This window comes from Gracilinanus agilis, chromosome 2 (genome assembly GCF_016433145.1).
Source record: "Gracilinanus agilis isolate LMUSP501 chromosome 2, AgileGrace, whole genome shotgun sequence".
Taxonomy (NCBI): Eukaryota; Metazoa; Chordata; class Mammalia; order Didelphimorphia; family Didelphidae; genus Gracilinanus; species Gracilinanus agilis.
Genome location: NC_058131.1, coordinates 338,980,708 through 338,992,743, shown reverse-complemented (window position 1 = coordinate 338,992,743; position 12,036 = coordinate 338,980,708). Strand labels below are relative to the sequence as shown.

General features: G+C 41.0%; 1 protein-coding gene across 1 annotated transcript in view; it reads right to left on the bottom strand.

Annotated features, from left to right (window-relative positions):
- Positions 1-7,277: 7,277 nt before the first annotated feature.
- Positions 7,278-12,036, bottom strand: part of ARHGAP40 (Rho GTPase activating protein 40) — an 82,967-nt gene continuing 78,208 nt past the window's right edge. Inside the window, exons 14-16 of the mRNA XM_044659800.1 lie at positions 11,523-11,578; positions 8,856-8,975; positions 7,278-7,301 (exon numbers count right to left, since the gene is read on the bottom strand). Of these exons, the coding sequence (XP_044515735.1) occupies positions 8,869-8,975; positions 11,523-11,578 (163 nt within the window). The 3' untranslated portion in view covers positions 7,278-7,301; positions 8,856-8,868. The remainder of the gene's footprint in view (positions 7,302-8,855; positions 8,976-11,522; positions 11,579-12,036) is intronic.

Sequence of the window (12,036 nt, the reverse complement as noted above, 5' to 3'; positions counted from 1 at the left end):
CTTTTGTCTTTTGTTCATTTTTCTGCTCTGCTAGCACCTTTCCCTGGGCTAAGTGAGGTGAGCTGGTCATTGCTGATCGAGGAAGGGGGGTTGGTCCAAACTGGTACCTTCCCCATAGCCCTTTTCATTTTAGCTCTGAATCCAGAAGCAACAAAGCTACAGGACCATAGATAAAGAGCAGAAAGAGACCTCAGAAAAGCCATCTAGTCCAGCCCCTCATAGGTGAGGAAACTGAACCTCTGAGAGGCTGAATGACTTACCCAAGGTCATAGAGGACATAAAGTATCAAAACTGAGACTTGAATCCTGACTCCAAATCTAGTCTCCTTCCCTTCTTCCCTGATGCTACAAGTGATCCTTATATCAAACAGACCAAAAATCCCCAGAAAACCCCCAGCTCAGACTCAAATGGACAGCATAGGTGCCCCACAAAAACTGAAGCAATGACCACAGGCCAAGAATTCTGGGAAAATATCCAAAGCCTATCCTTTCTGACTGCTAACTGGGAACTCCACCGGTTACTGCAGACAAGCTGATGGGGTGATGATCAATCACTAAGCAACTCAAAGGGACCAAGAGAGATGAGTGCTCTGATAAGGCACAAGATAAATGGAGGGACTGAAATGTGATTAAACTGGTATCTTCCCTTAGATAATCTCTGAGAAAAGCTAGAAGGACAAAACTGCCAGGAATCTCCTCGTCTGTTGCAGAGTCATTGAACCAAGGCCCTGGAAAAAGGTTTTTCTTCCAAAAGGGCCCTCAGAGGCAGAGACACCATCTCTATGTTACGGTGATTTTCCGATATCTTGAGGTGCCTTCACCTGGGCTAAATCAGGATCCTGGCCAGAATCCGAGCTCTTCCAATGACTGTGCACCCTCAGCCAAGTTGTTTATCTTCTCAGTCAGTCAACCAATCAATCCAATCAATCAACAAGCATTTATTAATAGCTTACTTTGTGCCAGACACCCTCCCTTCTCTTATCACCTCATTCCTAGACTACTGCAATAGCTGCTGGTTGGTCTCCCCTGATTCAAATCTCTCCCAAATCCAGTCCATTCTCCACGCAATTGTCATAGTGATCTTCCTAAAGTTTGACCATGTTACCCCTTTTACTCCCAATTCAATAAATTCCAGTGATGGAGATAAAAATACAAAGAATGGAACAATTCTTATTCACAAAAAGCATACATTAGAAGAGAGCAGACAAGGATATCTAAAAATATATACAGAATAAATATAAAGAGAATGTGTATAGGGGGCAGCTGGGTGGCTCAGTGGCATGGAGTGAGGACCTGGGTTCAAACCTAGTATCAGACATTTCCTAGCTGTGTGATCCTGGGCAAGTCACTTAACCCTGCTTTAGAGTTGTTACTAGAAAAGAAAGTAAGAGTTAAAAAAGAGAGAGAATATGTATAAATAAATACAAATTAGTTAAATATCAGTAGTTGAGGAAGGAAAAATTAGGATAATAAGGAAGGACTCTGTATAGAAACTGGTATCTAAGCTGCATCTTAAACAGGGTGAGCTGGTGGTAATTTTTAAGTTTAATCTGCATTATTAACATTTCCTCCAACACTTTAAGTCTTACCAAACTATAAATCAAGCCCTGTTTTTATAGCATTTGCTTGTTTCTAAGATGTATATGCACATAGCAGAAATATAGCAATCAGTTCTTCTGGGGCGAGGTAGGACAGCACAAACTAGCTCCAGGAAACCACTGACATAAAGGAAGAGAGAGATTCTATATGGTGGAAGTAAGGACGGATGACATTCCAGCTATGGGGATAGACAATGTGAAGGCACAAAGATGTGGTGTCACGTGAGATAATATTTGTAAAGCACTTAGCACAGTGCCTGACATATAGTAGGTCTTAATAAATGCTTATTCTCTTCCCCATCCCACCCCCATGTGTGAGGAAGAGATAATTGGGTTGTGGAGTGGGGAAATGTCTTTGTACCTCAGTTTCCCCTCTCTTTAAAGTAGAGATGATACTTGTCAGATATTATCCTATCCTAATATCTCCCAGAGAGTTTGGGTTTTCGCCACAACGAAGAGCTGCCTAATTCCAGAAGAGATTTCTACATAGGGAAAGGAGTAGTGGGTCAGAACCATTCGAAGAAACCACTCAAAGTGAGGCATTTCAGCCTTTAGTTCCCCTCCTCATTACACCAATCAATCAGTAATTAATCAATCAGTTCCTCTTTCCTTGTTCTTCTGACTGAATACAGATACTTGCAGGGGGTGGAACATCTCTTTTTTCTTATTTCTGGGAATTTCACCTGTTCACTCTCCCCTTCCTAATTTAGAAATACCCTAATCTTTCTCCAAATTTGAAATCAGAATACCCAATTTTATATCCTGGTTGATTGTCTTCTTTTAATTACTTGGTTTTTCTTGATTGCCTCATAGGCATTTAGGAGAAGAAAATTAAATAGATGCAAATACTTCTCCCTACATTTCTTTTCTCCCACATAGCGAAGGTTCTGGTGAATAGCGACATGCTCCAAAGGTAGACAGTCCCTCTAGGCCTGGATAACCCACAACCTGGATGATTAACTTATGAATTATCTACATGGCAATAATAGTGTTTAGGACTTGGAGTCTGAAAGATGTGGATTCAAATCTCACCTAGAGGTACTACAATACTTACTGGCTATGGACTACCAGCAAGTCACTAAACTGCTTTGAGACTCAGTTTTCACATTTGTGTAATAGAGACAATTATTCCTGCAGTATCTACTTCCCAGGGTTATATAAATATCAACTATTAAGGGAATTAAAATAAGTATAGTGGGAATTGAGTGAACCGCACTAACTCCATCTTGTGACTCAATTCTGGAACTAGCTCAGTTCCCTTTCTATCCAGTGATGGGTCTGGTCTAGACTTATTACCAGGGAGCTTTCCTAACCACTACAATCACAAGCACCTAATAGTTCTACAGCTTTAACCCTTAGGTCTTGATCCCTAATGCTCAGCTATAGAGAGCAGGATGCTACCCTGAGACTGAGGACAGTATCTTCTCCCCCTTCCTTGCCTCCATCTGGGTACCTAATAATCCACCCAATCCAACCGTTATCTTTCTTATTAGCAACATGCTCCATTCCTCTCATCTCATCACAGGGACCAACAGCCTTGAAACTATAAAACCTTCAGCCAATAAAGCATTAGTATCTGGCAAGTCCAGGGAAGTGTGCACAAGGGCACACTGGACAGAGCCCCAAGAAATCCTAGCAGCCTAGAATGTTCTTTAGCCCTGAGGGTGAGATGAATAGGACTGATATTTCCATATGAAATTCTGGCAGGGCTGAAAGTGTTGGCCTAAAGAGTCTAGAGATCTATGTTCAAATCTGTTCTTATACTAATCTATGGGGAAATCACTTAATCCATGCCTGTTTTTTTCTCTTCTGTAAAATGGTGATAATCTTCACAGCACCTACCTCACAGGCTTGTTGTGAGGAAAATGCTTGGTGACCCCCTAAATCAGCAGAGAAATGGAAATTATTGTGACTGTGTGAAAGAGTCTTATAAAACTACAGCCATATTGGGGGCATTTAGGGAATAGGCGCTATCTGGAAGTTCTCTCCCTCTGCAGTCACTAATATATTTATATAACCACTTACCTATTTATGGGGTCTAATTTATTAACATATATTTATTAAGCATCTTGTGTATAGAGTTCTGGAGCAAAGACTGGAGGAGATATAATTGGTAGGATTAATTGGTATATAGGAACTGGGCTCATGCTGAGCCTAATCCTCCCCCCTTCCCAACCCTAGACTGAAGTATATGTGTGTATTATATCCCAAGATATTGGAGCAAATGTTTTTATATTATATATATATGTATATATATATATATCTCAAATGTAAAAAAAGGGATATATATGTATATATATCCCTTACCTTCCACCTTAGAATCAATATTGTGTATTGGTTCCAAGGCAGAAGCAGCAGTAAGGGTTTGGCAATGGGGGTTAAGAGACTTGCCCAGGGTCACATAGCTAGGAAATGTCTGAGGCCAGATTTGAACCCAGGATCTCCCATCTCTAGGCCTGGCTCTTAATCCACTGAGCTACCCTGCTGCCCCTGGGTTTGATGCATTTTTGAAGTAAATATTCCTTTGTAAAAGCTAATACAAATTTAAGTAGTGAAATGGAACTTAAATGTTAGTCACTGGACTCTTAACAATGAGAACAAATCCAGTAGGGCTGGTGCAGATGGCAGAGAAGAGAAACTCCCCAACTCCTTCAGGGCTCCTGAGAACCATGGAGAGGGTAAAATATGCCAGGCTTCCCTGAGAGAGATATTAGAGCATCTCAGTTACCTGGATCTCTGTACACGTTGCACACTGCCCCCACTCCCAGGCCTTAGTATCATGTAAACAAATTCCTTAAAGTGGTGATTCTTTTATTTCTACCTTTTATCCCTTGCCTAAAGCATGTCTTGCACCTGGCCAATGCTAAATAAGCATTTGCTGAATTGAACTGAATCTGACCCAATTCCAAGAAACAAAGCCAGAGAGGGAAGAGAATAAGCATTTATTTAATGACTACTATATGTCAGGCTCTACGCTAAGCTCTTTACAAATATTATCTCAGTTGAAGCTGAATGATCTGTCCAGGTTCACATAGGAAGGGAGAGAGAATAAAAACTAGAACTCAGATCTTCTGAGGTCTAGTTTGGTGTTCTTGCTGCTACACATACAAGGCCTTGTAAATCTTAAGCAGCATGGACTGGATAAGACTATGGGACCTCTCTTTCAAGTTCATTATGTGGTAATTCAGTCATCTTTGGTGAAATACGTTATTTAAATACTTTATCATAAATTAGGTGACTAGCATCAAAAAAGCATCATTCATTCATTCATTCATTCATTCATTCATTCATTCGTTCATACTCTGTTACCTCCTAGGACACATGTCACTTACTGACAGATGGAGTGGGGATGGGGAAGGGAAAACTTTTGAGAGATATAAAACTGAAAAGATTTAAAACTTTTTTGTATCTTTATTATTGAAACTAATTTTAAATATAACTTTTAAAAAATGAAAAGATAATAAAATCAATATTTAAAACCAAGAATTTGTAGTATTTTAACCTCTCCACTTTCTTTCTCTTCTGCCAAGTAAGGAAATAAAAGATGGCAAGAAGACGTGGGTGAGGTCCTGTAAAGAGTCCCTAGGGTTTGGAATCACAAGATCTGGGGGTGAATCTAGGCTCTGCAAGATTATACAAGTCAATTCACTTTCCTGGGTTCTGTTTCTTCATCTATAAAAATGAATACTTTGGACTGGATGATCTCTAAGGTCCCTTCCAGCTCCAAATCCTTCAAACCTATAACCACTGTCTGTGATGGACTTCAGAGATCATCTAGCACCACCCCCACCCCATCCCAACCCCATTTACAAAGACAGAACTGACACCCAAAGAGGTTTAGGGACCTGCCAAAGATGGCATGGGTCTCATATCCCAGACCAGCTACTGCACCATTCTCACATGTCAAATTCACAGCAATTCCCCTGAAAAAACTTGACCTCTTTACTGAGTCACTGAAGTTGTATGCTGCCATCTCTCTTGGCCACAGTCTAGAGTTAAACCCAAAGGTTGGTGAGAAAACTCATGGAGGTCCAGAAGTACCATAGAGATTCTCAGCATGGCAAGATCACAGCACGTGGACACTTGAATGTCTGGAGCAAGCAGCATTGACCCACATAGGGAGGAGGCAGGGGAGTTCGAAGGCATCAGAAATGTTCAAGGGGCCAAGAGGAAAACTCAAACCCATTCTGGTAAGGTAAACAGGGTCATTCAAGAAGAAAGCCTGGCGCCCAGCATTGTATCCTACCCAGTCTTCTTGCTTTGCTCTTAGGCCAGTCGGCCACTTCCTGCCTCTCACAACAGTGTAGGATGTTGCAAGTGTACACACTGAGATCAGGGAACATTGTCTTCTCTCTGCTTCCCTGATCATGGCTAAAGGCCGGGCTAGTCAGGCACAAATACAGCCCAGCCCCAGCCATATCTGAGGGAAGCAGTGGGGTCCCCACCTCCAGCCCAAGAAGGACTTTTTCTGTTGTCCTTGGCAAGGGCAAAGTCTTCATCTCCATCTGGGTTGGTAGAGTTAGGATTGTAATGTGACCACTTTGACTTTTTCAGTCTCATTGGAAAGATGTGAGGATCATATCTCTCTGGGAATGCAACCACCAGGCTTGGTTTCATTCCCTACTTTGGGCAAGATGCATTTAGTTACCAATAGGTGCACAGTTCTGAGACAAAAGCCGTATCTCCAAGATAATGCTAAGACCCAGAGGAAGAGACCTGGAAAATGGCAGTTCTGAGACAAAGGCCATGTCTCTAAAGACAATGATGAGGCCCTGGCTGAGGGCACTAGACATCTCTGAGTGTGTGCAGTGGGGTCAGAGTAGAAAAGGTTCCTTAGGCACTCAGATAGGCAAATTTCAGATACGAAGCAGATTTCCAACAGAGGAATCAGACTTCATAGCAGACATTATTAAAAGTTAAGATAATGGATGCTTCTTAAGCAAGAAGTAATACTGGGTCATTGAACTGGCAAGAAATGGTAAAAATATATCTTCAAAGACCCTTAATTCTCAGCTTGATTTCTGGACAATGACCAATGGTGACTGAGGGTAGTGACTCCATAGTCTCATTAATAAGAAGGACAAAATCATTTTGGGAAGTCAGAGCAGGTAGATGAGAAAATAAGTGACTAGACTAACAGCCCATATCCTCCATCTTGGGGAGAGTCTTCCAACAGAATGTAAGCTCCTTGAGGGCAGAATTGATTGAATGATTGAGCTCTCTTGCCTAGGAAAGATTCTACTGCACCTTGAGAAGTAGCATTTCTTCTCTGCCAAGAGAAGAAGCATGAACTCATGTAGCTAGCAGGAAACATGAAGGAGCTCTTCCCATCACCAGTAGCCACAAAGCTTTCCAAAATAGGAATGCCTTTTTCAGAATTGCAGATTTCACAGGATCCTGTTTTCTCTCTCTCCACACTGAGTCACTGCAAAGATTTCACTGCCAGATTAATTTCTGGGCAACCATTGGTGGGAATGCTGTACAGAAGAATGTCTGCCCACCTAGATGGGTCTCATGTGTCACTGGGAGGCAGGCACTGTGCTCCTAGTCAGCAAGGTTCTTGCTGTGGCTTCCATGTCTCTGTCCACTTTCAAGTTGAATTCTGCACATCTCCCAGCTAAAGGCACTGGATGGAGGAAACTGGGCACAGAGGTGCTCAAAAGGAAAAAAATGTTCTTCCTGCTGCTCTTCTTTCTTTCTGACCCTGCGATAGTAAATAAAATACAAAGCATACCTCAGAATCTCAGAGTTGGAAGGGACCTTAGAAGTCAGCTAACCCATTTGGAATCTAAGCAAGAATATCTTCCAACATAATTTTGACAAGTGTCTGGCCAGGATATGCTTAAAGACTTGGAGTAACAGGGAAACATGCCTCTCCTCCCAAGAGATCATTCCACTTTCGAACACATTTGACTGTTGGGAAGTTTTTCTTCTCATTGAGCCTAAATTTTGAGTCCTTTTCTGCTGCTTCCCCCATGGCAGACCCTCTGGCCACAGCTAGGATACTAGGAACCACATTTTAAGAAGGGCATTGACAAAACTGAGCATATCAAGAGGTGGGCACAAAGATGGTTGAGGGGACTGAATGCTAGAGCATGTTAGCATTAGATGAAGAACTGGCTATGTCTAACTTAAGAGAACACCTTAGCAGGAAACACTATCTTCAAGTATTTGAAAAACTATGATGGGAAAGAAGGATTAGACTTATTTTAAATGGTTCCTGAGTACAGAATTTGGAGCCATAGGGAGATGTTTCCAAGAGGTGGAGTACTGCTTGTTATAAGGGATAACTTCCTGACAATTTAAGCTAGCCCAGAGTGTAAAGAAGGACCCCAGTAAGTAGTGTTTCATATCACTGGAAGCCATTAAGTAAAAGGTTGGATAGCCCTTTTCAGGGATGCTGGAGAGCAAAGGTGTTAAACTCAGAGACTACAAAGCTTCCAAGAGAACCAAATTAAAATGTAACTGGGAAAATATTTTATAAAAAATTAAAACATAATACAACATAGGTAATGTTAACTTATGGTTTTCTAAATAAGACATTTTGACACCACTGCTATAAAGGAAATTCTTGCTTTTACAAATTAGACTTGAATTAGAATGTCATTTATGAAGCCCCTTGCAGCTAGATAGATGACTGTGGCTCTAGTCCTACCCTGGAACTAGGTGGAACAAGTCTCATCTCTCTTTGTGACAGCTCTTGAGATGCTTAAAGACAGAAATGCTCTAGTCCAGTGATGGTGAACCTTATAGAGACCTTAGAGATCAAGAACCCAAACTGCACCTCTCACATCACATGTGAGCCCCCCACCTTACCCCAGACAGGGGAGGGAGGAAGCACTCCCACTGAGCTGCTGGGCAGAGGAGTGGGTCATGTGAGAAATGTGCTCAAGCAAGGATAGAGAGGGGGAAGGAGCAGCCCCCTCTGGCATGCATACCATAGATTTGCCAACATAGCTCTAGCCCCTAACTCTTCTATTTTTCAGTGTGAATTGTGTCATTTGAGAATTCACAGATTAAGTTGGAAGGGATTGATCTCATCCGACCTTGACAATCTGGATTGGACAGAATTGGATCTCATCCAACCTTTACAATATCATTTTGAAAGCTACCTAAGGCCATGGAAGACTGTTTGGCAGCTCCCCATCAAGAGAGAAGGGAGCAAAGGAGGTTCTCAGCAGGAAATAAGGACCCTCTGCCACCTTACATGTGGCTTCTTATCTTTCCCGAGGACAAAGGTGCAAAGGATATCACCTACCTTTGTAACTCTTCTAAAGTGTCCGGGATAAGGTGGGGCTCTGTTTAATGACCCACTCTCCATGGGGGTTGGTATGGTACAGGTCTAAGAGGTAGGTGTCTGGATCCAGGCAATGCTCACCTGAAGGGCAAAAAGATAACTGAAAAATATCCATCACTATTGGTGGAAATGGAAGAAGCAAAGGAAGGAAAAACAACTGGAAAAGGAAGAGAAAGACTAACTACATTTCTACAGAGTTTTTAAGTTTTCAAAGACAATACAACCACTGTTGTGTTTGTACCCCAAAGAGATAATAAGGAAAAATACATGTACAAAAATGTTTATAGCCACGCTCTTTGTGGTGGCAAAAAATTGGAAAATGAACGGATACCCTTTGATTAAGGAATAGATGAACAAATTGTGGTATCTGTTGGTGATGGAATACTATTGTCCTAAAAGGAATGATGAATTGGAGAAATTCCATGTGAACTGGAATGACCTCCAGGAATTGATGCAGAGTGAAAGGAGCAGAACCAGGAGAGCCTTATACACAGAGACTGATACTGTGGCACAATGGAATGTAATGAACTTCTCTACTAGCAGCAATGCTCTGAGGGACTTATGAGAAAGAATGCTATCCACATCCAGAGAAAGAACTGTGGGAGTAGAAACACAGAAGAAAAACATTTGCTTGATCACATGATTCGATGGGAATATGATTGGGGATGTGGACTCTAAACGATCATTCTATTTAATATTTATAAATATTAAAAATATGGAAATGGGTCTTGATCAATGATACTTGTAAAACCCAATGGAATTGCACATTGGCTATGGGAGGGAAGTGGGAGGAGGGGAGGGAAAAGACATGAATCACATAACCATGGGAAAAATATTCTTAATTAATTAATTTTTTTAAAAAGACAATGCAACTCATTATATAAGGTGAAGAAGCTGTGGGCTAGCTTAGGCAAAATGACAAATCCAAGGTCATACAACTAGTATGTATCAAATCTAAGAAGAACAAAAAGGAAGAAGAGGAGGAAAAAGAAAAGGAGGAAGAAGAGGACAGAGAATAAAGTAGATGAGGAGGAGGAAAAACATTAATAGAAGGAAAAGGCAGAGAAAGGTATTTACATAGGGTTTTACATTTCCAAAGACATTTCTCCAGATAAGGACTACAGAAGGAAATGACTTTGTTCAAGGTTACACAGTTAATAAGTATAAAAGTTGGGAAGAGCAGGAGGAAAAAGAGGAAGAAGAAATAGAAGGAGAAAGAACAAAATGAAGAAAAAGAGTAGGAGGAGGAGGGAGTGAAGGAAGGTTAGAAGGAAAGACAACAATGGGAGGAGAAAGAAGGGAAAGGGCACCATCATAGTTTTTAAGTTTCCAAAGATGTTTTCCCATGGAATCTAATTCTTCATTGCATAGGTGAAGAAACTGAGGGCTAGAGAAGTAGAATTACTTTTCCAAAGTCATATAGCTACTAAGTATGGGAGTTGAGATCCAAATCGAGGTCACCTGACTCCAATATTGTTTTCACCAACCCGTACTCCCTCATAACAAATGTTTCTGACAAAGTTAATTTGCTGAACTCATTTGAGTTGGGAGCATTCCATGGTTTGTTTGTTTTTTTCAGACACTGTTGAAATGCCTTGTGGATAAACGGACTGTGAAACATCCAAGGTTACAGTCTAAAATCACATCCTTCTACCATTGTGGAAAAAAATATTTGGCCTGCAGCAATTAGAACACAGAACTAAGGTGGCCCAGACTGTGAATTGCATCTGTATTTACTGCTGGAGTGAGAGGAGTGGTCTAGGAGAGAACAAGATTGTTATTTAGCTATTCTAGAATGGTAAACCAAACTGTATGTATTGTCACATATTATGATTTGCTTCCTTGAGATTCCTATAATTTTCTTTATAATTATCTCAGGGCAGAGAGTCATCTCAAGAGGCAAAGTTACACAGCTAATAAGTATCAGAGTTGGGAAGAGCAGGAAGAAAAAGAGGAAGGAGGAGAAAGAGAAAAATGAAGAAGAAAAAGAGGAAGAAGAGAAGGGAGAGAAGAAAGGTTCCTTTACAGAGGACAAAAATTGGACTCTCAGCTCACTACACTCTGCATCTGCTGCTCTGCATGGTTTCAATTCCATGGAAAAAGGTGTTCCTTTGTCAAGTACCCTCTGGTGTTCCTGCCTCTCACCATTCCCATTTTTCCACCTCCTTTCATGTGTTGTCTTCCTCTATTAGATTGTAAATTCCTTGAGAGCAGAGACTATCTTTCTTAATTGTATGCCTAGTGCTTAACACAGGGCCTGGCACATAGTAGGCTCTTAATAAATGTTTAGTGAATTGAAAAATATTCAGTAAAATTGTTTCTGGCAGAGTTGAGCCTAAAATACAGAGCATTGCAATAGCGTTAATATTATTTTTCTTCAACAGAATATGGGTCTAATTTCAAATCCAGAGTTCTTTTCACTGTGCCATATTTGGCTTTTCCCATAATCATAAGCACAAGGCTTGGACAGTGGGTATCTGAAAACTGAGTTGGTGAATGAATGAGTGAATGAATGAATGAATTCCCACAATCAAGATTGTCTTCATGGACACATCCCACTCAAAGAGAGATTGGTGGATATGGATCACTGCCAAGGTGATTTTCTGAAAGGCCCAAGGACAGACTTACTTATGTTCCCTCCGACTTCATAGAGGAGTAGGTTTGATGATTCAATAGGCCCATTACTGCAGGATACACAAAAAAAGATACATATGTCAGTGGGGATGGCCCAAAGGCAGTCAAGGTATTGGTAATGATATATCTCTCATCTCAGTAATACTTTCAGGTTTCCATAACCCTATGAGAAAAGGTGGGAAGCGATTACTGCCCCCATTTCACAGAAGATCAAAGAAAGCATCATAAAAACAGATAGACCCAAAAGGGACCTTAAAGACCATTTAGTCCAAACTCCTCATTTTACAGATGAGTCAGTTGAGGTTCAGAGCCATTAAGTAACTTGCCTTTGCTTATGTAGCTAATTGGAGCACGTAAGTAGCCCAGTGAATTGAACATTGGACCTGGAGTTGAATCTGACCTCAGATATTTAAAGGCTGTGTGACAAGTCGCTTAACTGTTGCCTCAGTTTCCTCATCTGTAAAATGAACTGGACAAGCAAATGGCAAACTACTCCAGTTTCTTTGCC